Source organism: Homalodisca vitripennis, chromosome 5 (assembly GCF_021130785.1).
Source record: "Homalodisca vitripennis isolate AUS2020 chromosome 5, UT_GWSS_2.1, whole genome shotgun sequence".
Taxonomy (NCBI): domain Eukaryota; kingdom Metazoa; phylum Arthropoda; class Insecta; order Hemiptera; family Cicadellidae; genus Homalodisca; species Homalodisca vitripennis.
Window position 1 is genome coordinate 51,564,925 of NC_060211.1, and position 27,467 is coordinate 51,592,391.

General features: G+C 31.3%; 1 protein-coding gene across 1 annotated transcript; it reads left to right on the plus strand.

Moving 5' to 3' along the window:
• Positions 1 to 3,046: 3,046 nt before the first annotated feature.
• LOC124362175 (transmembrane protein 135-like) lies at positions 3,047 to 26,694 on the plus strand. The gene is made up of 9 exons (XM_046816427.1): positions 3,047 to 3,801; positions 6,177 to 6,307; positions 12,243 to 12,369; positions 14,964 to 15,118; positions 17,095 to 17,245; positions 19,272 to 19,436; positions 24,564 to 24,704; positions 24,970 to 25,136; positions 26,352 to 26,694. The coding sequence occupies exons 1-9, from the start codon at positions 3,655 to 3,657 to the stop codon at positions 26,452 to 26,454; spliced, it is 1,287 nt and encodes a 428-aa protein (XP_046672383.1). The 5' UTR covers positions 3,047 to 3,654; the 3' UTR covers positions 26,455 to 26,694.
• Positions 26,695 to 27,467: the final 773 nt, after the last annotated feature.

A 27,467-nucleotide genomic window follows, 5' to 3' on the forward strand; every position in this document is an offset into this window, starting at 1 on the left:
ACTCGAAAAGCTAGGAAACTTTCCATATTTGGCTGTAAGCTGACGTTTCTATTACAGGCAATATAAAAGCCGTCCTGGATCAATGGGACAGGACAGAGTGCGGATATTGATATTTTTCAAATAACCATAAGTTACCTCATACTTAACTATGGGGAAGATTCCCAGTTTACAACAGTGTTCCAGATGACACTCCCCTAGAAGTCCTTTAAGATATAGCATAGAGCAAAGCGACGAAATATCTTAACTGATATTTATAACTTGCCCAGCTTGATATCAATGAGTAACTGCTTTTGTGAAATGGAGGAAAGAATTTTCCCTATTGGTTACCAGGAACTAAACCCACATGTTGAAGTTACTTAAACAAATCTCATTACCTCAGTGATGTTAATGAGAGTTTCGTTGTTCATAATAGTGTCCAGATTGACGTCCTTATTGGAGGCAATGTGCAATCCACCCTGGATCAATGAGGAAGGATCAATGAGGAAGGAGGATAATTGTGATGGAATTAAGATGAAATGTAAGAAGAAAGACTTCTTTCAAATAACCATAAGTTAGTTTAGATGTGATCTGGGTTCGGTGAGATCGGGAAAAGTTAATCATTTCAGTAAACACCTATTGAGAATAAAACAAACTGGTACATCGGAGTATTGAAAGACCCGGCAGAACGTTGCTAACTTTACTTACATACATACTACCCCTATATGTGGAGACCAACATATCTATGCTGATATAATGTTGCTGATAGAACTTTTATGTACTTTGACCGCTTGGCTCAAAATCAAAAGAGTTCTGTTTTGAACCAAGAAACGTCTATGTTCCGAACAGTTTCTTGTATATACAACCTTTCTGGCGAGGCTTATTACAAAGACGGACAGACAACGATACGTTATCAAGAAAGACGGTTGGGTATCAATACACTATGCCGGTAGACGGCAATCGATAGTTATAGTTTACTGAATAAAATGCATTAATATAATCGAAGTTTTGATATTTTGTATGGTAAATATATACCTATTGTTTCAGTACAATTAGAATACCATTGCAAGTACCTATATTAATGTTTCAAATCTGTTACCTCACTGTCAGGTTTTACTTTCAAGAAGTGTTAATACGATTTTACCGTTTTGCTTCATATATATACCTTAGTCAGTGATTAAAAACTATCAGCTGATAAGCCTCAACCAGTAGGCTAGCCTAAATCTAGCCACTGATAATCAAATTCCCATTACTCAGCCGGTCAGTCCAATGTGTCGTCAACAAATATTTGGGAGTTTCCATCCTAATAAAAATAAAAACTTTCAGGAAGGGGTACACCTATTAACTCACGCTTCATCATTTTGAAAAAAAAATACTTTATCAACTTTAACATAACATTCCAAACTCCATTATAATATAGAACGAAATGGTTCCCATTTAAAAATACTTTTATTTTAAAATGTTAGTGTTTTTCCTTCAGAATAAAATTAAGAATTTACTCCATCTCTTGTTTAATTGCTTGAAATCACCATATTTGTGTTATGTGATGAGATAGTTGATGATTTAACAACTCTATACCTCTCTATAGCAAATATTAAAAATTGTTCAGTGTGTTATTGATTACTCCTCACCGATCTAAAAGTATAGATATTCGAGTTTGAAAGTTAACCAAAACCTAACCAGGACACTTACAATAAACAGAGTTACATTACAATCTAGCTGATTTAATTTTGAGTTTGAAACATTATACGCTAACTTTTCATTTTCAAATTTTCAACATAAATTCTGTACAATATTTTTGTTATTATGAATAAATTTATTTTGCTCCTTGTATACATCCAATTTTGAGATTATCTATTTTACAAATCAGTGCTCAAAATTAAAATCGGCTAAAATTTAAGGGAAAGCGCAAAATATTAATTTGATGTATTTTGGTGCTATTCTATAGAGGTTCAGTTCGGAACTACTCCTAGCACGTTTAGCCTTGACTAATTTTTATTACAATTCTTGCAGATACTCAAAATAAACTACCCCTATCGTTAAAAATTCATAATAGTACAACCGAACTCTTTTGAGTGAGTGGCATATTCTAACTTTGACGGTTTATTTATTTAACTGCAGCGCTAACACAATTTTACAATAATTTACACTAACAGCATTAATTAATAAACTTAACACATGAAAAATTAAAATAATACAAATAACCGAAAAATAACCAATATAATAACAAGTATAAAGACAAGTAACAACTATAATACCAGGAAGTAAGATAAATAAAATAATTATGGCAATGAATGACTACTGAAAGAAGTTAGTAAGTCGAAATATTTGAGTGTTTTATTGAATGTGGCCAAGTGTGCGAGTATGTTCGCAGGTGTGTGCGGGCGTGCGTGCGCGCGCGCGCACGTGTGTGTGTATGTTTTAGCATACAAAACACGTTCTTTACAGTAACTAAAACACCATTATGAAAAGAATTAGATGTCTTTTCTTAATATGTCTAAGTGATAAGGTAGGCTATTCCTCAAGAGTTGCAGACCTGGCACTGCGATGTGGTATTAGTACTGGTTTGTGTAGACAAATGATTAATAATTCTGGACAGATTAAGGCACTGAAACTCAATTTTCCCCAATACTTCAGGTAAGTCCACTGAGGTAGTAACAACCTTCTTCAGCAGCGTAAAGAAGTCACTTCTTTATTAATTTTGGCATTATCTGCAAAAAGTAAGATCTTGGAGCGTCTGATGATAAGAACTAAATCATTTATAAAAAGGAAAAAACACAGGATCCAGAATAGACCCTCAGAGAACTGAAGATAAAATGGTACAGAATAGGCTGGTGATTCACTAACGTTATATCTTACGATCAGATAACGATCACTCACGGCTACGAAACTATTCGAGCATGGAGCCAGCAACTCTCAGAGCACACATTTTAACCAGTAGGTGTCTGTGGCTTATCCTGTGGAAGGCTTTCGAGAAGTCGATTTATGCATTGTCGACCTGGTGGCCTCTTTGGAAAGCAGAGTGGATATCATCCTGATAAAACACTAGATTGTTGCAGCTGATTTTCGTCCTAAAAAAACCTTGTCTTACAGTTATAATGTCACTGTCAAATAAGGATCTTGGAGTAAGAAAGCAAAGCATGTCCTTAACGTAACCAAGGATTCTCAGTCTCTATACCCTGAAAGAATGATAAACAATCCGCCCAGCTTGGTTGGCAAGGGACACCATTCGTAATATATCGATGTCCAAGTTTGATCTCCAATTGTGTTCGGAGTTCGGATGTGTTTGTGCTTGCTACCTAGCAAGTAGCAAGATAGTAATCGAAGGTGGTAAACAGCAATCGGTGGTTAACCGTATTTTTAGTTCAGATTTGATTTGTTTTGATTGTTTAAATTTGTGTTAGATTGGAAATTGAGAATTTAGGTTTTGAGGTGAAATTTTTAAGTTATGTTTACTTTCACCTGAGTGGGTGACACTTCAAATAAAATTCCTGTTGTATTATTTATTAGTTTGAAAGTAGTGACGAGGTGACATTTAGACCTCATAGACATGAGATGACATTTTATTGTAATGTCATTAATTCGTTGATATGCTTTTAAGGTTAAGATATAACCTTGGTTTTTAATTTGAGAAATATAATTGTTTAAAATAAATTTAAAATTAGCTCCTGTTAGGTCATGTCTATAATAAGTAAATTTCAAACTATTGATGCATCCTGTACTCAATATGTGCATCCTTGGACCAATTCATGTGCAGAGGCAACAGCAGGGCTCCTTCTTCATTCAATACTAGCTTCGCTAAGAATATATGTTACAGCTTACATGGTAAGTAGTATAAAATTAAGCTACCCTTCTTCTAGGCTCGATTAGTATTTACGTAACATGAGTCATATAAAACTACTTTTATTAACTTTCTGGGGTAGGGTACGATAAGCAGACACAGTTTTTTATATTTCACATCCTAGACTATCAATCGATATAACAGTATCTATAGTCCTCAATAACAATCATTGTGCTTTAAATTTAAATATGAATAATTTAATATTTATAGTGATCAAACAAATTATTATAACAAAATTAGGAAAACTGAAGACAACCATATTTACAGTAGTTGTTTCTTTCCCACAAATTTCACATAATGGGGTTTTCAGTATGAGTCCAACATGTTGAAGCCACAAAAACAATACATTTTATTTATGTCTTATCATCTTTCAAAGTAATGTCTTGTAGTTTTCTAAAATTGACTGCCATTTTTAATAATTAAAATTACTTATGTAAAATTGAAATATTACCTACCCTAAGTTACATGTATTATTTTAAAGTGTTTACAGCTGTTGATATAGACTATTTAAGTTAATAATTCAAAATAATTAATCAGTATCATTGATTATATCGATGGTTATGATTAAGTAATATCGTTTGCCGATTTCGATATAAAAAACCGGATCCGCTTATCGTACCCTACCCACTTTCTTTAGTAGCCTAATTCTAGTAGTAACAAGTATTGACCAATATTCTTTATATGGCTTCAGTATAATATATGATCACCACCATTTTATCAATGAGAAATACCTAACCTACTAAATACGTACTAACATTCTAATGTTACTTATTTACAATTGATTAATTATTAAGCCTTTATTTTTGGTGTTAAATAACAATGTTGGTTAAAGACAATTCAAACTAACAATTAAAAATCATTTCTATGGTATTAAAGAAATTGCTGTAAATTTATACAATGGCAATGAACATGTGTTGGCTGCAAAATTATAGAGGCCACGACAACAATCGAATCATCATGGCTTCGTGATAAGCCTACCAAAATGAATATGTTGAACTGAAGCGAGGGAGACTAATAAGTGTCCTAAACTCGTTATTCGGTTGTTTTTATTTAACAATTCGATGTATTATCCAACTTCGATATGTACTAATTGTACACAATAAGACACAATAAATTACCGTACTAGAAGAATCTCATACATTACCATACAAAAAATGTAACATTAACATTACAAAAAAAATATAACTAACTAGACTTAGATATGAAAGAAACCTTACAATATTTATAACTTGCCCAGCTTGATATCAATGAGTAACTGCTTTTGTGAAATGGACTGAAAGAATTCTCCCTATTGGTTACCAGGAACTAAACCCACATGTTGAAGTTACTTAAACAAATCTCATCACTTGTAAGAAATATCTCATATTTATCACCATTTTCAAAGTCCTAAAATATTAGTAACTTCCTGATGTTTATTGTTTACATTAAAATTATTATAACTAATAGATGGAAATCATATTTAATAAGTGAACATAGTTTTGATGTCATCTGTGGACACATGCAGAAATTCCATTGCAGTTTGGCTATAATTTTACAGAGAGGTTTTTTTTTGTTTGGTTATAAAAATATAAGGTGCAGAGTACGATGAGAGGACCCAGTTTTTATATCGCTTATTACTATCTTCGATACATTATATTTTGAATAACAGAACTATCAATCGATATCAACGTATCTAAAATACTAAATTAAAGTCCCATGTTTCAAATTAATAGAAATAGATTAAATAATTATGTAATGTCAGGGATAATAAAGGATCCATAGCCATTAATCAAACAGTAAAATAAAGGCAGGTGATAGAAAAAAATGTCATGTAAATAATAAAAGAAAAAACTTGACAGCAAAACAAACATCTTGAAACCTAGAAAGACACAGTAAATCATCTTTTAGTGTTATTTTGTATGATTTTTTAAAGTTAATTATCTTTTTTTATTTAAAAGAAGTCATTTATAGAAATGAATATGAATATTGAATATGAAAATTTATGTACAGTTTAATGCAGATGATTTAGTTTTTGTTCGAATTAATTTCTATTGTTTGATTATATTCATGCATATAATAATTCAATATCGATTTATAATTTCAATATAAAAACCAGGTCCGCTTATCGTAGTCTACATACTTCATACTGTAATTTCAAACACCTATAATATGGAAATTAATAAAAACATGTAATTTTGAAAATAATTGGGATTTTACAATGTGTTAAAGCAACTGCTATGCCATTGATTTACTTGAATGATGTGATTAATAAATGTATACAATGCATAAAATAGAAAATCAAGATAACTTGTAGAAAATATTTCTGTAAGATGCAATATTTCTTTAGAGCAAATACACTAACACAGAACGTATGTTACAGCTCACCTTGTTAATGAGAGGGAAAGTACCAACTAAAAAAGACATCAAATATATTGTATTAGGAATAATCCAATCAACAGCATTTTTGTCCTGTCATGCTTTTGGGTACTCTTTGACCTTGTGCTGCTTAAGGTAAGCTTAAAAATTTGATTAGTGCTGCTTAAGGTAAGCTTAAAAATTTGATTAGTTAGTGTTAATTATGTGTTGTACTAGTTATAGTTTTGTTTTTGTGAATCATACTAACTTAAACTAATAGTACCACTTCTTTATGTATTAGTTGATTTGCTTTGTAGACTGCTTATTCACTATTCCTTAACTATAAGAAAAAGTAATCAGTTACCAAAACCTCCAATTATGATAGATTTAACCATGAAAAAACATAATATAGTAGAAACATGTGAAATTATAATTTTATTATACAGTTGATTTACACAACTTTGTTTCATCCTTTCCCACAGTTTACCTTACATATCCACTGCCTCTCCAGAATAAGGTTAAGGAAGCACAGAAAGTTTACTTATTTTGAAACCTGGAGAAGAAAGATTCTTGTTTTTTTTTTTTTTTTTTTTTTTTTTTTTTTTGTAATGTATAAACAATAACCCATCTAAAGACATAATTTTAATAATTGCATGCTTGGCTTGTTCCTCTTAGTCCAGATATTTTGGTCTTTTTGTCCTTTTGTAACAATATTTCCTTCAATGTTGTAAATTAAATGTTTTGATTAAACATTAAATAAAAAAAGTGTATATGCTTTTGATACTAATATAAGTTCAATATTAAATGTTTATAAATGCTTTATCTAAATATTTTGGAATGTTAACAATTAGATTTTATCAAAAACTAAAATAGTAGTAATAATTTGTAATTGAAATTTCATACATTGTGGTCATAACAATGACTGAATATATTAGAGGAAACCGGAAATATTGAAAAATATTATTCTAACTAGTAACTATGTATGGTAAGAGAGCTGTATGGAGAAAATGCTGTTGTATATAGAAAAGTTCTACTGGTTTGGTTCTGTTTAACCTGTTCTCGTAGGGTGTTTAATATAAGAGTAGCTAACCGATTGTTATACATGAATGGTATTAAATTCCATAGCCTGAAATTTGTTTTCAGCTCCTGTTTTAAATAGTGAACCCTCTGAAATTTGACAAAAATGCTTAGTCATTAAAGTAATTTTTTAGTGCACATTGTACATGCACAATACAGTGTAGACTGATTGTATGAATGAGTTGTTCAATCTCCAGTTATACAATACCTCGTGTTGGTTGGTTCTCATATCTCGACTACAGTGCCACTGAGTAATTTTAACAACTCTAGCCAGTAAAAATATCTCTTATTACAGCAAATCTTTTATCTTAAGGAAATCATAATGAATTAAAAGTTTTTATTGCTTTAGAAATTCTGGTTCAAGGAACTGACTTATCTACCTCTAATTTCTGGAGAATCAAGTTCGGTACTAATCCATTTGAAGATGAACAAATTAGAGGGCTTTATCAGATAAATTAATTTAATCTGTGAGTAGGTAAAATTATACATGCCAGTTATATAGCATGTGCCATCTCATTTAACCATCTGCCTTTGAATCATCGTCTTTTTCTTTATCCTCTTCTTTATGTTCTTCATGTCTGTAGATACAGTATGCTATATTAGCAAGGAAAACCAGCCCAACTAGGTAACACAATGGACTCCATTTTCCACCAGATTGTTTTGGACAACAAACAGTTTTCTGTTTTTGTGGAGGTTGGCAACTATCCGTTTCCTGTTTTTTTGGGGGCTTACAACAATCCGTTTCCTGTTTTTTAGGGGGCTTACAACAATCCGTTTCTTGTTTTGGTGGGCGCTGGCATGGATCTAGCTCTTGCTCCACGGGTTTGTCACACAAATCTTGTTTTGTTTGGGATTCAATAAATTTCCAAGTTTTTTGAGATTCATGAGCGACTTGTCCCCAAGCTCTCTGAATTTCTTGAAGTCTTTGTATACACTCCATTGCTGTCTCTTTGCTGCAGAAGGGAGGAATATCTGGCTTGCATTTTTTAGATTTTGAGGGCTTAGGTGTTAAACAATCCGATCTTGTAGATTTTGAAGGCTTGGATGTGAAACAGTCGGATTTTGTGGATGGCTCTGGTTTGAAGCATCCTGATTTTGAAGGCTTGGGTGTTGAACACTTTGGAGGCTTAGGTGTTGAACATTCTGATTTCTTACTCCTTGAAGGCTGGGGTGTTGAACACTCTGATTTCTTACACCTTGATGGCTGTGGTGTTGAACACTCTGATTTCTTACACCTTGAAGGCTGGGGTGTTGAACACTCTGATTTCTTACACCTTGATGGCTGTGGTGTTGAACACTCTGATTTCTTACTTTTTGAAGGCTGTGTTGTACAACAGTCAGATTTTGTAGATCTTGAAGGTTTGGGAGTTGAACTGTCACAAACTTTTAATTTTTTTTTCTTAAAAGTATCTTGGCAAAAATTTTTACTTGTCACATTAGATGTACATATTTTTCTTGATACTGATTTGTAAATATTCATGAGTTGTGATAGTGGTGGCATGTTTCTGTGTATTCATGTAATAATTTAGAAATAAACAAAATAATTTAATGTGCCATTCTTGATCAATGAAGTTTAATTGGCCCTGTTGCCATAGTTTTGAGTAGGTGGTTCCAAGTAATGAATAAAGAATGTTAAAATGTATTTATATTGTTTATCCTAAAAGTGCTAAGATCGTGACACATGGTCTCAATGAGCCGCCGGTAGTGCTAATATCGTACTACACAAGTTTAGGTTGACATTTACCACAAAAAAACGCTACATCCTTAATGATGATGTTTCTTAATGTATTTTATATAGTAATAAACTAGAAAAACAACACTATTAATTTATGCACATGCTATCTTTATTTTTTCTCAAATAACTGTTGCTAGACTACAGATGGTTATAGCTTTGCATATCGTCAGCTAGAATTGTTGTTTCTTATGGAAGTCACTATTTAAACGAGTTATTTTGTTGTTCCAGATAACTAAGGTTTTAGTCATAATACAGGTTAAAAATATGTAAAATATGAATGAGGACTTATTTTTGTTGGTATAAAACTTATCTGTTGAAGTAATTGCTTGAATTGCCAGGTTTATAGGGCTTTTCAGCAGGCACAAACAACACATTTTTTGTTCCTGTGATTTCTTCTAAAAACTAAATGTGCAAGATGTATGTGCTAAATGTGAAAAACTAAACAAAAAATTGGGTTTTCTAAACGATTTTGTTAATAACTTTCGAATATGCAACAATAATTGTAATTATTATTTTACAATTCTGTAGCTTGTGTTAAAAAATGTATAAATAATGTTTTGTACTTTGTTAATTTTGATGTACTTATTATTTACTTTCAGCATATACTTCTAAAACTCTTAAAAAAAACATGTAGCACAACAGGGGAATATAGTTAGCGATTATAGGTTTAAGCAATAATCAGGTAATTTTTTAAATTTACTTGCTTAATCTGGTCTCATTTAACTTTCTACTGTTTGTTCTCAACCTTTTTCCATCCTTTATCAGAAGTTTATCATATTTCCCGCCTCACAATCATCTGGACTATAAAATAAAAAGGAAGATTTTCAATGCAAAATGTTATTTTGTTTTTTAGTTGCTAATATTGTTGCATTGCAGGAGAATATAATTACACAATATTATTTACAAAAGTAAACAAAATTATTTTATGCCCTCTTGCTCAGCAAAAGGACAGAAAAAGCTTGAATTCATTTTTTCATAACTATTATATACAAAACTTGGACACTATTCCTGACCCCATAAATTCTTATCGTATATTTCCTTATCTATACTGCATATTTACTGAACAACATATTCTTATAACTAGTCATTTATAATGCTGGTTGAAAGTCAACACTTGTGACCTACAAACAGTTTGTTACAGGAGTATTACAATCATTTCTCCATTTTTGCTCTCTTTCAGTCAGATAGTGCAACTTATAAACTTAATTCTTAAAACTAACGTTGTACAGATCTATCACATATTTATTGCCTGTTGATTTTTGTCTGAATGCTTTTTTTATTACCTTTCATACTAAATGACAAGTCTTCCCTTGACCCAAATATTATGTAATTTTAACAGATAACAGAGAATTTCATACATGTAACAGAGTTGTAAAATAGCTTTCAACATAAGTAAAATCAATGAAATATTCACTGTAATTATTAATCAGGCAGGTATTTATTTAGTAATATAATTTTAGACATACCGTGTGTCTGTAATATTTTTGAATTCTTCTCAAAGGTCCACATAGTAGGGGAAACCTCGCTAAATACTCCACAATATCATAATTGTCATTCTCCAATTGTCATTTCCTTCAACAAACAACAAAATAATTGATGATTTATTAACAAACCTCTCAATATATATTATAGAAAAACAGATATTTCAGCTTCACCACACTCTTCAGTAAAAAACTGTGACTACAAACCTAACTGTATTAGTCACGAATAGTCTTGAATAACACTAACCTTTCACTTTGAAGCCTCATGTCAATTCGACAATTAATTTTCCCTTGTATACAAAGTTTAAAATTCTTAAATTTTTTTAACACATTAGCCATTCTTCATTTACTCTATTAAATTACTAAGTTATTTCTTTATAAATATAAAAAAGTATATACAATCAGTATGTATTTGCATTAAAATTCCCAATTCTTATTCCTTTTCAAAGTTCTTTTAAAAATTAAATTTATTTCTCATTAATTAAAGTTACTACAAGTACATATTACTCTCAATTATCTGAATGTATGTGGTGGATAGTGGACTGGATAATCTGTAAGTTAAATAATACACAGTCCATCTTGGGTTGGTTTGTATTAAAGTCGTCTTAATGGAAAGCCATTATCACTCCTGCCTTTAAGTACAAGGAAACAATTCCAAACAGATCTCTAGGTTGGATTGCTGCCCTAACATTTGCAGGCATTACAGAGAGTGAGCATAAATAATTTATGTTATATTAAATTCTTGTGGAATTACTGTTTGTAAATGAAACAACTCAGGGACATCCAGGTGTAATCAAACACGTACACGCAGCAGTTTGGTTCACATACAACACAACTTGGCTTATTCGACATTTCAAATACAAAGTATAATAGATAGCATTGTGTAGTGCTGTCACGCTCCATACGAATGTGTGTAATGTTATACTGCACGGGAGGGGGGGGGTCAGACCACGTAATCCAGATATCCAGGAATCAACTGTAGCATCTTGACTCAAATATCTTTCTTACTTTTCACACGATTTTATCAAAAATTTTGAACACCAAAAATATACCAGTTCTTAAATTAGAATAAGTTCATTTATTATACATTACACATGTGCATTCATATATTTATGCTTGTACAAGTTCGCACATAAGTACACAAGTTCTCTTTAAGTAGACAACTCATAAGTTCAAGCATGATTCTGGTTTTTTGTATTTAAAAAAGGAAAATATTAAAAAACGTCAATTCTTAAATGTTTAGAAATAAAATAGCAGATTTGCACATGTTACGTGTATTGTATTTTTAGTTTAATGCAGAAAGGCAGTTTGAAATAAAATAATGATCTTCTTTCAACCAAACTCTTTTTGTTTTCTAATATTTATAGAACATTTTAGTTTAATATAAAAACCAAATCAATTTAACCAAAATGGAGTGATAAGGATGATTAATATAGTTAACTACAAAATGTGTGCCGAATTTTACTACAATATATATATATATATATTGTAGTAAAATTCAAATAAATTGTAAAAAATTCAAAATTCAAAATACAAATTGTAGTAAAATTGTAGTAAAATATATATATATATGTATATGTATATGTATAAGTGTTTATGGGATAAATGTTTGTGTGAAAAACATCCAGATGGACAGACAGAGAAGCATTTTAGAGCAAATGATTATTACTCCTAGCTCTTATTTTGTTTTAAGAAACCGACTGCTGGAGTCTGTAAATCTATTTCAGATACATCCTGTTTGGATATAGAAAAATAAATTTATGTGTAATTTTAATGTGGCCTACATTGTTGTTTGCAGAAAGGCGATAGGTAATTTCAACTTTCTCACTGTGTCATTCATTCCTTCGTTTATCTCGAGTATCATTGCCATATTGGTAGAAAGGCCGTCTCGGAGAAGTCTTCTCAGCCTTTATGTCACAAATGTGGTAAGGTAATTTTTTTAGCTTTACAAATGTATAATATTGTAAACTACTACTTTTGAAATTTGGTCTCCATCATTACATTTATTTTATTAGTAGAATTTTCAATTGACAAATAGGAGCCTTGGTACCTTTAAGGAAGGCTCACGAGGGTGTTGCAAAGGAAATGCAGGAGGAAAGAGAGAGGCACATTACATTGAACTAACCATTGTATTGTCTACTCATCCCAGCTCTTCCCAGGTTCTGTGCTGTGTTCATGACAGTTCAGAGTTTTGTGCTTGTCAGTTATTATAATAAATTTTATGATGTGAATATAAAGCACTAACAAGATTATCTGTAACAGTGAACAAAGACTTATGAAGTGTCTACTAGTGAAATGTGAGAAGTAAGAACACATCTGTTAATATATGTGCTTTTGAAACGTTACATGGATCATTCCACTAATAAGGTTTAAAATCTCAAAAATGTCTAAAGAAATATGAGAATATAGAATAATAACTCTTTGTAACTCGAGAAAACATCCAGATGCAAGAAACAGAAATTTATAATATTTTATAAAAGATGCTATCCAAAACCTGTTTTTCAAAAATATGTTCCTACAGCTTCAAAACTACTTGCTGAGATACATAATAGATTAAATTCTTATGGGAAAAATACAATAAACATATAAAATGTGGTTCCAGTGATGAGAAGGCTTAAAGGTTTTGACAAGAGTGATCAGATATTGATAAATGGCATTACAATTATTTGTAACTATCAGATATTCCAGAGACCAAAACAGGAGGCTTAGTTGACAATAAAAAAACTCTAAAATTATGCTGGCAATTTAATAAATTAAAATGGTCTCTTAACAATTTTAATTTGTCAAATGAGGTTTTTTATTGTCCAAACCATAGTTTACTGCTTTGAGCCGGGTTTGTTGATATGACTTATGTACCACAATGGAAATGCTATTGGTGATCATCACTGCCAGATGTGTATAAAAATGGGAAAAATGGGCTAAGATAAAACTTACTCCAAAAATACTCCCAAACTCTATTACAGTTTTTGAAAACACTGTGCTATAAGATTTAAGAAAACTAGGCTTTACAGTAAGAGACTAATGTCTGTTTAATGTAGTTTTCTCGTCTTATTAGGTAGAATAATGAGGTAGGAACTGCACAGATTGTCTAATGTAATTTAGACCTACCCAACATTGTATTTCTTAATTTCACAAATTTAAATAATTGTACAAATTGTGTTGAAGTTATTGTAGGACTTTTGTAAATCATGTTGGCTGTGATAAAAATGACTGTTGTCTACTTTGTCATGTATTTTTGTTAAACTCAATTCCATTTAAAATGAGTTTTTTTAAAACTATTTGTTGTGGTAAATTGTTGGGCGGGGCTATTGGTCCAAACAATTGTGACTTACTCAGTGTAAGCCTGTGGTTAGTGACTAATGGCCTTAAGCTCAATACAGACAAGTGCACAGTTCTTTATGTGGTCCCACACATTATAGTACAGACCCTCGCCACCAACCTACAGATCACACTGTGTGACAGTAGTCTGGCAGTGAAAACTGAAAAAGTGAAAACTTTAGGATTCATACTGAATTCAGGTTTCACTTTTAGTGACCACGTAACTTATGCTTACTACACAGTGTACCATATGTATATATATATATATATATATATATATATATATATATATATATATATATATATATGTATGCTTCCAGAATCCGCAAAGTTGCAGATCATGCAGTCACTTATATTGTAATTTTTTTTACTACTGCTACTCTGCATATGGAAATAGTATCTTAGAGGAGGGTCCTTGTAAAATTTGAAAGGTGTATAACTCGGGCGTTAGATTCATACTTTGCTTGAATCGGCAGAAACATGTATTCCCTTTAGAGAGAAAGTCGGTTTGGCCCCAATGGAAGACTTATGCAGGGTCCTGACAAACTACATGATCATAAAGTCTAATGTGTTGGAGAGCCTTGATATCTTGGATTCAAACTGTTGTATCAGGAAGATATCACTCAAGACAGAAAATGTCACTTTTCTCAAGTGCGACTTGAGGTCGGGAAGAGAAGTTTCAGCTACTTTGGCCCAACCATGTATAATGACCTCCCTGAACCATAAAGACTTATGCTGATAGCATGTTCAAAAATAAAATGAAAAAATTATACGACAGCCGCCACTAAGATGTTACTAAGGGAATTGTATGTTAAGTAAGGATTTTTTTGATTAATTAATTTTATTTGTAGGTTTTAGAACTTTGATACACTTTACTTACATAATTTGTATTTCTGTTTCTATATTTGACTTGCCTTAAAAAGTTTAAATCACAGTGTTTTAACTGTTTTTGTAATCTTAGTTATAGTTTGTATGTTGTTATGTATTTTATTTTGATTTAGTTGTTAAATAGTTGACGCAAGTTATTCTTAAAAAGAGCTAGTGTACTGAGAAAAGCTTGAGAAATAAAGGCATTTTTATTTATTTATGTTTTGTTAATTAATTAGAAACTAGGCTGTATAAAATCAGAAATTCTGATGTATTAGTGTTGTTAATTAGACCATTTAGTTTTGTAACCTAATTTTTTGGTTAATGTCAACAGGCGTCAGAAACTTTATTCCGGATGGCAGTGTGGAGGAAGTGGCTGAAACCTATCAAGTATGGAGAAGTGATCATATTCACAGTATCATCTGCTGCACTGTTGTACTTCTACAGAGGTTCTCACAATAAAAAGGATTCCATCTATTCACTCCTCAGGTTTGTAAAAATAGTGTTTGAAAACAGAATTGTAGTGAAGTAATTTATTAACGAATTTACATTAAGAAAAATTACCTTTTTTGATTGTTCTTGCAGGAACAGCCAAAATCGGGAACATGAAAGTGGACCAGTTCTAGCCCCTATATCATATTTTCAGATTTTCAATGCTTTACATTCACCAGAAAATTCATTCCATCTTTAACTTTCCGTAACTTCTAATGTGCAATTAAAGCAGTTTACAGTCAATTTCTGATTTTCTGGAGGCGGAACAACCATGTAGCAGATTAATCAGAGTAAAAAAATATTGGCAACAAAAAAAATAACAAGTTGTATGGTAAATGCAAATAGAAAACAGTTGTTCATCATTTTTTGGAAATTTGACTTCACTTTCATTTAAATTGAGTTTTAATAATAGTAATATAAATATCAGATAAAGAATTGCAATTCAGCATTTGTAGATAAGAGATGAGACAGTGATTAAAAATAACAAGCAGCTGCATAGCAGTTAAGGGATTGAAAAAGAACAGTCGAAAAACACACAGACAGACACAAGTAGCCTGCATGCACATCTGCCTGTTCACTAGTAGCAAGTGATTGATTGTGGCTATTTTTTAGACTCCCTCCCTTTGTTTTCAAGGGTTTGCAGCCTGACCTCAAGGTCATTGCTAAGTTATTAGGAGAGGCAGGAAGACAGATTGCTTTGTGATAAACTGGTTTTGTTAAAGTTGCTTTTGAAAATAATAAGGAAGGTAGCTATGACAAAAACACAAAAGGTAGTAACCGATTTCTTCCAAAGAAATAATAAGTAATCATAAATTGTAAATTAATTTTTGTGGGTATCAAATTGTGTAACTTGTTTTTATTCTCAACTAAACAGATGATATAAATGGATCAAAAATGCTCTTATTGGGTAAGTTTAACTGAAAACCATTTAATTTAAAAATTAATTGCTAGTTTAACATTGTTAATAGCTCTCTTTGTTTTAACCCTGTTTTTGGGTTAAATGTGGGTGGCTTGCCATTGATTTACCACAGATATCGAAAGTTGACTGTACTTAATGCTTTAAGTTCTAAGTGCAGCACAAAACTCCTAAAAAACTTATAACATTTTCTCTGATGAATCTAGTAATTAGTATTGTTTGGCATGTTGCCTCAGTCTGTAGGAAAGATGCTTTCATGGCCGATGTTGCAACTAATATCTAAGTATTTCGGTTCACACTATAAGAAAATATTGTGTACACAATTCAATTCTTGGAATATTTCAGCCTCACTGGATAGCCATTTACAGTCAATAGATGTTAAACCGAAACTGGATCTAATAAGCATTTCTCCATAGAGGAACAGAGTTTTATCATGTTGGGCTGAAGCTTAACCAACCAATGACCAATTGTGATAGATATGGCTTCTTTATCACAGGCTGTCATTTTTTGACAGTCACACTATCTTCTATGTTAAAGTTATTTTCTCTGTATTATTTGTTTAAAGTTTGTCTTATTATCCTCGGACAATAGTAGGTAATTTTTGCAAGTATTTTTGTTTTGTTGTATTCTATTGCATGTGTGGTTTGAAACTGTATTCCGCTATGGCCAATTTTTCTGTATCGTAACATTTTGTGTACCTAATGTGTTTACTCACTCATGTAGATAATAACAGTTTGTCTCCCCACATTGTAGACTGAACTACAACTACATGTAATTGTAGCCTCTGAGGCTTCAGGCGTACATAGTGGAATTGTATCTTTCGCCATTGGTCTCAAATAGTTCAACTTTTGAGCTTTCTTGGATACTAAGGAGACACAGTACAAAACTGTAATTATATTACTTTGGCTGTTACTTAATATACCAGTTTTAAAAAAGAACATAAACATTTTTTCCTAAAAAGTATTTAAAGGTTACTCTTGCTCCCTTACATGTACCCGATAATTTTGATTTTTCGACATGTGCTAAAATAATTATCTAAGTGTACTTTTTTTAATAGATTTTTCGTTGGGCCCTGTGAAGAAAGTGGTTACAGCAAACACAATGAAGGGGAACCACCTCCTTCACGCAGCACCATGATCCCAAGTTACTATTTGAAATCTCATCCCACATGTCCTCACTTGCACAGTTGTCTGCATTACTGCTTGAAGGTGAGGACAAGCATGTGGACCAGTTATGTTTGTCGGGTGGGAAATCACTTGTCAGTATATTTTTAATTGAAAATTATTCTCTTACAGTGTTTTTTTGTATAGTATATTACTTAGTGGTTAATTTTCTTCCTTTTTAAAGAGGTTTGAAGGACTGTAACCTTAGTTGTTGTCCACTCTTAAAACTAGGAATACAACAGAATGCTGCTTGCTTTTCTGTTGGTACTCAAGAAGAGCTTGACAGGATTAGATACAGTCGCTCCTTCCTCATTACAAGAGTTTCACTGATTTAATACTCTTTTGCCTTTGTTTATTTGTAAAATGCTACTCATTTTACACTGTTCAATGGGCAGTGAGTATTTAAGTGATATATTGATTATCTTAAATTGTTTTTTTTTTCATTACATTTAAATTTTTTATGGCCAAAAAATTGAATAAATTTAAGTAAATAAACAAATAAAATTTTGGAACTTTTGGAGTGTAGATAGACATTGTATTGATCCGTCACTTTTACTGTAATGTCACTAGATCGGTCATGTGTTGTATCATGCAGCTAAAATTTGAATCAACTAAGTAACTGTAAGAGAACGGTGAAAACCAAACAAGATGAACAGGTTGTTTGTTGCTCTGTCTTATCTAATTGTTTTATTTGCCAAACAATTATCACAATTATCATGAGTGAGCAGAGGTAAAACTTATTTACCTGAACATATTTATTTTATGTTATACATTAATGTAATTGAATATCTTTAGTAAAAATGTTTATAATAGTATAAATGTTTTAGATCATAGAATAAAAATAACAGGCTGTTTACAAGCCCATACACATCTCTAAATGCCATGATGTCTTAAGTATCAGTACAGTACTTTTTTTGCCTTGGAGGGGTTTACTTGATTTATTTTTTGGTTCTGTTGTATTGTTGTACATAAATTCCACTTTCTCCCTCTACCTAAGGATATCCAAAATACATTAAACAGATTTTTTCAAAAGTATTTTACAATTCCTTTTATTATTCCTTGCATATTTAAAGACCACATTTATCACTCATTTTGTTACCATCTATTTTAAGATCAATTCCTGATATTTTAACATTTGTATTTCTGATGTGTATGTCCTGTGTATTTTTTGTACGACATCAAGTTAACCTGATTCTTTTTCTGGATTCACTAAGTGTTGAGAGTGAAGTGCCACTAACCACTGTTGTGAAACGGGCCTATTAGGAGAAAAGCAAGAAGTACAAATTTGGATTGTAATTTCATTTCATGACATCCTTGGTCACACACAGCTGCATTGGCTCAAGAAAATTTAGATCAAATTCATTGGGAAACATTTGAATAAAGTTCCAATACATCGCTTTGTGACTTTTGCATCTTTGCTCATTCAAAAGAAGAATCGGGAGATAACCACTTTAAGGATGATGAAAGGGCAACAAAGTCACAATTGTTAAGACGCGACCAGCTTCATTCCTTGATAACGTGATTTTTAAAATTTCCAATTAGTGGGGAAAATTTGATAGTGAAGGGAAGATTACATAGAAAAATAAGATGTGTTAAAAGTTGTATTCACTTGTCAAATGAAGGCCAGTTAATATTTGACTCAACCTTGTACAACAGGTTGGGATAAATAATAGTAAACTGCTTATAACCTATAAACTACCGACACATTGTTAGTTCCAAAATTGTTAATACCTAAGAATAGTGGAAGATGTATGAAGCATTAATTCCATGAAGCACATCTTTGCTTCATTAGAACTAAGAAACCCACAGTTCAACAGTACATCTAATTCTTTTGTAGATGCTATGTTTTAACATACTAACATATTTGCTTTTCATAATATTCCATAACCAATTCTAATCAGTTTGGGTGCAAGCTGTATCTTTCAATAGTCTAAGAAAATTGTGTTGAACCCTATTTACTCCAAATAAACTAAACAGATGCTCTCTAAGGTGCAGAACTACACTATTATTCCCAATCAAGTTTACAGTTTTGATCAATCCCGATATTTATTGAGTTTCCTGCTTGTTTCAGAATGGGGTAAAACTGTTCAGCATTGGATGTGGGCTTCAGTTGTCTCTGAAGCTGTTGTTGCAAATGAACCGGATCGTAAAGAAGCCTAAAGTGGTGTTCTCCGTTTTCCAGCTCGATACATTGAGATTAGGTGTATTCTTTGCTGGATTTGGAGGTGTTTTTCGAGTAAGTATGCTTGATAAATAAAATTTGTTGCAAGTGAATGTTATTACCAGCTGAGAAGCTGCTTTTCCCCTTTCTCAATTTTTGTTGCCCTTGAAGTTCAAAATCCTCTCATTGTATAGGAAGGATACACAGTGGCCTAAAATTCTGTATAAATTATATTTAACATTAAATACATTATTTTGTGTATAATTTTGCATAAACATTCCATACTCAAGCACCATTTTTGTTCAAGTACTAATATTGTGAAATAAATTCAAGATATACAAAATCATTATTGGAATAACAAATTTAATTTTTTGAAAATTTGATTGGTTTATTCTTTAAAAAGTATTTTATTAACACTTTCATATATGGGATTATTAAAAAATTACAATTCTGAAGATATAAAATTACATGTTTTACAAATTGGATATTTTTAACGATTTTAACACGTACTAGTGAATGGTGTGTTGTTAGTTTGTCTTTTAGGCCTAAAGATCAACTTAAAAGATATATTAGTAGTTTGGGTTTTATCTTACATAAAGTGAGTAATTCAGGCAAATTTCAACCACAACCTTATTAGTAGTTTTTATATCGCTAAATATCTTTGAATTCAGTAATGATTTAATCCCCAACACCGTTATAACATTAACAGGTAATCTCACTTCTTATCCTGATTGACATCTGATAGCTAGCTGTCATCATAGTTTATGGTGTGTTCACACTTCAGTATCGTGTAATGACTAGGAATCCCAATGTGACAAAAAAGAAATTACACAGTTGGCAGTGCTCTTGTACCATAACTAATACACAGCGCACAACTAATCCTCACTTGTTTTCACAAATGACACTCAAAATCCAACTTAACATTACAGTAGACTGTTTTATTATTATTTAGTGTGTATACATTGAATTATGACATTTAAAAATTGATAAGACATTTTAAAAAGATGAAAAGGTCAGTCGATATGCATGTCAACATTCGTATATTGACTCACAAGTTACATTTTTTATTATTATTGTTATTTCTTCTCATATAAATTTTGAGAAAATTGTTTAACTTACAATGTCCTAAAAAATAACTTGTAAATAAATATATACGTACAATCTTTCTTGAAAATGATTTTTTTTACTTTTTAAAGTAAAAATAATAAATTTTCATATTATAATAATATTGCTTGTGGAAAAGTAAAAATATTTGTTCTGGACAAGCTAAAGTATTTATTTTTCTAATTAATTAATCCCTTGTTTATTCAAATAAAAATGTTTGAAATGTCATATGAATATTTCTATTATTGTTGGACACAATTTTTCTTAAAACCTTTAAAATTTAATTAAATACTGCTCTGTCTTTTTGATATGAATAATTTGAAAACCTGAGACTCTAGAAGTGATATACAGAGTGGCTGGTCATCAGTGTTACAAACATTTTTGGGTGAAATTACAATGTAAATGAAGTGTAATGATGCATGTAAGAGGTTCCAAGTCAAAAAATTGGCTTCAAAAAGAGTTTTTTTTCTAAAATAACCATGTTTTTAAACATATTACAGCAATTTCTCAACTACCTGTAAATGGATTTGAGTAAATGACGTAATTTTCGTATTCTACATTAAATTTTGAATAGGAATAAGTGAAAATTTTAAAGGATCAATAATAAAAAGTCCATTGTTAATAGTTCCAAAGTTTAAAATTTAAGTATTTGTTAAAAATAAAAAAAAAACATTGGTCTATTGTATTTTTCTACACCCTGTATACAAGAAGGTAGCTAAATATTTTAAAACTGTGCCATTTTATAAGCTTTCCAACCATACACTACACTATTGAGGTTTAGATCTGCATATGTTCGTTTTAGTGTGTTGAAATCTTCAAAACACGGGGTGCAGAAAAACAGTTAAAAGGCAATTTATAACAAAAAAGGGGTAATCTAAACATACAAAGTAGTATTAATTTACTAGTGTCATAATAATCTATTTTGATTATCAAAAACTAATTTTCTATCAAGCAAATACCTGCTTAGATAAAACATTTTGGTCAGTCAGTTCTTCTTTGTCAGTGATGCTAGAACCATGTCTTTCTCAAATCGCGAATACGCTGACATGCACTTCATCTACGGGCTGTGCGACGGTAATGCGCGAGCTGCACAGAGGGAGTAAAGGGCTCGCTATCCTGACCGTGTTACTCCTAGTTCACAGGTGTTCTCCAGATTCCACCAGCGCTTCAACAGAAACAGGATCTTTCCATAAGTTAAAAAGAGAGGTAGGTCCTAATATTGATGTTTATGCAGATGAAGATATTTTAGCGAGGGTTGAGGATGATCCCGAACTAAGTACTAGACAGCTAGCTACAGCTACTGGCCTTTCTCGTTGGAAAGTTTCTAATGTTTTGAAGTCTAATACGTTTCACCCGTACCATTTCACCCTGGTTCAATCACTTGAATCAAATGACTGAATCGAGAAGAACATTCTGTCGATGGCTCCTAACCAAAGACATTGAAGAGTATCACTTTTTCATTGTGGACAGATGAAGCTAGAGAGGGTGTTTTTAACTCCCATAACATGCAATGTTTGGGCTACAGAAAATCCTAGAGCTATGAGAGAATCATCTTTTCAGCATCGGTTCACAATAAACGTGTGGGTGGGAGTAGTTGGTGATATTTTCTTGGGACCCTATGTCATTGATGGAAGCTTAACAGGAGAAAAGTATCTTGACTTTTTACAACATAACTTGCCTCAACTTCTAGATCAACTCACTCGACATCAAAGAGAAGAGTTAATTTTTCAACAGCACCTCCTCACTTTTCCAACAATGTAAGGCAGTGGTTGAATGAAAACTATCCAACTTGGATTGGGCGAGGAGGGACTGTTTCTTGGCCACCCAGATCTCCGGATCTCAACCCCATGAACTTTTATGTTTGGGGGTACATGAAGAGCCTGGTGTACAAGACAGTCGTTCCCAACGAAGTGGATCTGCACGACCACAATTTGATGCTGCAAACAAAGTGACGGATGAGTTGTCTCACAAGGTTACTGTGCGTGCCATTCGGAAAAGAGCAAGAGCCTGTGTTCGGGAAAATGGAGGGCAATTTGAACATAAAATAAAGTAGAGAGTGTTCTCAAATCGATATGATTGTAATCATACTGTATTTTCAATGCTTGCTTGTCTTTTATAATGAATAAATACAATGTGTGTATACTTAAATTTTTTTAACCAGTTATTAAATTTTTTTTAATATAAGCTCATTTGGTAAATGTTTATATTATGCATAATCAAGTATTTTTTGAAAAACATTTGGCCCAATCCAATTAAAAGCAAACTATTAGATTTTTTGAATCATGTGCAATTATAATAACAATAATTGTATAAATACCAAATAATTAATGTTTAAAATTTGTTTGTTTTTTTTTTATTTGTCTTAACATGTTAAAGAATTTCAAAAAAAATTTTGTTAAGATTTTAAACAAATAGTAAGCATGTATTCAGCGAAACTTTTGTTTTAGTTATATTTTGAACAGTTTTTAAGTTCCCTGTGTTTTCTTGTATTCAAACCACTGAAACAAACATATTCGGATTCAAACTTCAATAGTGTAGTATATGGTTGGAAAGCTTATAAAATGGCGCAGTTTTTAAAATATTTAGCCACCTTCTTGTATACAGGGTGTAGAAAAATACAATAGACCAATGTTTTTTTTAATTTTTAACAGATACTTAAATTTTAAACTTTGGAACTATTAACAATGGACTTTTTATTATTGATCCTTTAAAATTTTCACTTATTCCTATTCAAAATTTAATGTAGAATACGAAAATGACGTCATTTACTCAAATCCGTTTACAGGTAGTTGATAAATTGCTGTAATATGTTTAAAAACATGGCTATTTTAGAAAAAATTAAAATAATTCTTTTTGAAGCCAATTTTTTGATTTGGAACCTCTTACATGCATCATTACACTTCATTTACATTGTAATTTTACCCAAAAATTTTTGTAACACTGATGACCAGCTACCCTGTATATGTTGTACAAAGTCAAAAATAATAAAGGACTAGAAACAGGACAGGCTATATCTGTTGAATTCTAGGATTTGCATTGTTTCTAATTCATAACATGAAATATTGTTGTAATTTCAGTAAATTGGAAAATACCTCAGCCATCAGATGATTTTTTTAAATTATGGAATTGATGCATAAATAACCTAGAACTTTAATAAATGCTTGCTACATCTTGTATGGGTTAGTAAATAACATAATTTTTATTTATCACTGGTTTAGTCAATCATGATTTGAGGTAAAGAGGAAAATCTTGCTTTACAATCAAACCAGATTTTAAACATTTTTTTTAGTCATAATTTTTGCAATTTCTACTTTTAATTTTTTCCTATTGTTTTAACCCTTAGAACATTGAATATAAATTTCTGTACTTTCCCCTAGCGTGCTATACAATAAAAAAATTCTTTAAAAATTTTTTTGGACTTCTATTTGAGTTTAATTTTCTAACGTCATTTTAGTACAAAAAAATTATAATACCTGAATTCTTAAATGATTTATATGTTTTATAATGTAACTAACGAATTTAACAGTTTTTATCAACTGTTAACCATTTTTATAATTAGTTTAATATAAAACTAAAAATAATTCACTGCAAACACAGATACAATCACTTTTTCATAAAAATAAACTCCTTATCGCAACATTACACAGGAACAAAGGTTGTGCTGGTACTCTTCTCATATGGAAAAACCCTTCAAACGTGCCAGTGTCAAGTCCAAAGTGGCGGTCATTAACATAAAAAACCAGTTTTGGATCGATAACAGGAAGCCAAGAACAATGAATGGAGCACATCTGTTGTCCGACATTCAGTCAACACTAGTGCATTCTGTCACCGGTTTTGCTAACTACAATTATTCGCAACAAAAACTTAAATTATGAGTTTTATTGTTTTGTGCAAATCTTACCGCAAGAGATTTCCCGTAAAACGCTTAGGAAGGGTTAAAAAAGAATAAAGATAAAAATTCTTTCTGTAATTTTTTAATCTGTTAGACATTTTAAAGCAAATATTTACTGTAAATATTCTTTAAACTATAAAACTATTAAAAAATATTCTTTCGAAAGTTTTTCTTTTGTGACCAGCATTATTTGTTCTTATCAACAGATGGTCAGCTGTCTGCTACGTCACGCCCGTGGTGAAGACTGTCAGTTACATGCAATACCAGCTGGTTTGGGTGCTGGACTGGCATTCTTCTTCTTCAGAGATAACACAGCCGCACTGTATGCCATGTGGAAAACAATTCAGGTAGGTCGAATCGATTTAATTGTAATTGGAAATATGTGTTGTTTAACACAATACATGTGCAAAATTGTGTATAGGGTGTAACATAATAATTAGATAGTAATAATGTTTCCAAATTATTTGTTATTTTACTACGTTTTATTCATATTTCATATGAATTCTTTACCACTTCAAAATATAACTAAAACAAATTCTGTAAACAAGATAATTTATCAAATATTTAGTTTATGAGTAACAGTACCATTCTTATGTTAATGTTTTGTTACAGATTTTATATAACATGGGAGTGGACAAAGGACATTTACCACCATTTCCTGGTGGAAGTGTGTTTTTTCATGCTCTGGCTACAGCTATTTTATTTCATGCTGCGATTATTGAACCACACAATGTCCGTCCGTCCTACTGGCGGTTCCTAACCACCATTTCTGGACACAGGTATGTTCACTTCCGTATGGCTGTAGACAAGTGGGTGATCCTTTTTCGGAACTTATATTTCTTTATCATCTCATAAGGATTCCACAAGACAAAATCTCTTATTCTACAGCATATTAATTCTTTATCAATGTAGAGAATGTGTGCTGGTTTACACAGCAACTTAAAGTTAGTATGTGTTAATCAAACACAAATTATATTATAATTAGGTTCAGTACATAGTCAATTGTAGTTATGTTTATAGTGTTATTGTTATCTTTGACATCTGATATGGATGTGAGATAACCATACTGTCAAACCACACTGTCATTTATACAGTCTAATTCTTGTATTTGGAGGAGCAATTTTAAAATTGGAAATATGTTCCTGGCGGTTATTAAGACTAACACCTTATAAGGGGATTTACAATTAGGTCACAACTCTTTTGACACCTATTATCACTAAAATTCATTCCTTGGGGTTTCAATAGTAAAGCATGTATTTTTATGTTGACATGGTTGTAAAGACGAGCATTTAACACCAATTCTTTCAGTTTTAATACCAACAATTACCAGCATTTAGAATAAATTAATAAAAAAGGGGAAATGACATGGATTTTTCTGTTACTACTAGTGTTTGTACATGAAAAAGTGAGCATTGGCCAGATTTCCCCTATGGATGACAGTTAATTGTTAATAATTACTCAAGTAAAATCTGTGTGATTCCATTGTCGCCTACTGAGCAAACAGTTGGTTATGTTCCTACAAAAACACTGTCAATAGAAACCACCATAAGTCATTTTGTGTGGTTTTCACATGTTATATTTTAAAATGGTTAAAATGGTAATTTTAATTATTATAAATGTTCAAAATAATTAAATTAATACAGTTTTATTTTTACTAATTTTTGGTATTTGGTAACTATACATTTACTGTTATATAATACACAGTAGTGTCATAAAAGAACGTATTAGAGTTCTTTATGTTTTTAGCATGAAAAGAACTCAATTAACTTGTTATTTTTACAGCAACAGAAAAAGAAGTAAATTTCCCTGTGGATAAACGAAGGCTTCATTTGGTGATGAAAGCCTTTGTTTATGTTATTAGGCCTAAGTGATCGTATCAATCACTACACCAAAGTGATATTTACCAAGATTGTATCTTTGATGAACCTACCACACTGTTATTTAATTTAATTGTGTCGTTTATAACTTTGTCAACAAGTAATATTATGTTGCAGGATAAACATGATGAATCGCGAGTGTCTGGACGTGTTCGGCTTGGACAGTAGTGAATCTCTGAGGATTGCACAAGCAAGACTGCTGAAGCGGGTAACATCGTAACAAGTGCTAGCAGACAATAATGTCATGTCTTTGTCTTTCTACATTTTCTATACACTATTTCTAATGTTTTATACACAAATTATGTATATAATTATATTATATAGTGATGTTATTTTTATTGTTGTGATTTAATCTATATTCATGGTTTTACACACAAAGAATCTTTACAAAATGGTTATAAATTATTAAAACGGTATAAATGTTGTAAGGTTAAATATTAAAGTTGGATTATTTTTGATACAAAAGTGTTTTCTTTGCCCAATTGTTGATAGTGGTTCAATAAACTAAGAAATTAACCACTGTAAGTAAATGTGAATGATGATTGAATGATTTGTTTATTTGATCATTAAGCACACATGACAGGCAACAGATCACATTATATTCATAAAAAGTTTACAGGAATACACATGTGTATTCTATACAAAATATAAGGTAAAACTTATACTACCCATGTTACTATCATTACATTCTTTTACATCATAGAAAGGATTTTCAATCAACAAGTGAAGTGCTCTTTTGAACCTATCATAGTCTACTGCATGAGCCGAAGAGTTAATTTATTAAATACAATCAATCCAACATGTTCAAATGATGACTGGGTTAGATAAACTATCTATTATAATTAAGGTAAACTAAGTGAGAAATTCTAGTATAGTAACAATGAATATTGCTATAGTTTAAATTTTCTAAAATAGTTTTAACACACAACAAAATGTACTGTAATACATTACATTTGAAGTATAACTAAACTGTACAAATATTTTTTCAAATTTAATTGTATTTTTACATTTTGCCTCTTGGATTGTAGAAAGTTTAGAGAACTGTTCTGTTTCCAATGTGAAGTTCATGTTAACTATTTTAAGATATTTCTTAAACAGGTTCAACCGTCTTAAATTTTTGTTAAAAATTGTGAATGTGCGGACAATGTTATCTCTTATAAAAAAGACTATATTATTGGCAAATCTCTTTTTATCTTAAAAAAATTATGGTTGCCTGTAAAGTCGGTTTTACGG

Bases quoted from the DNA above. Each gene is read 5' to 3' on its own strand.
- LOC124362175 (XM_046816427.1), top strand. From the start codon at position 3,655: ATGTCTATAATAAGTAAATTTCAAACTATTGATGCATCCTGTACTCAA. The intron at 3,802-6,176 runs GTAAGTAGTATA...CGTATGTTACAG, and splicing joins TATATGTTACAGCTTACATG to CTCACCTTGTTAATGAGAGG. The intron at 6,308-12,242 runs GTAAGCTTAAAA...TGTTGTTTGCAG, and splicing joins TTGACCTTGTGCTGCTTAAG to AAAGGCGATAGGTAATTTCA.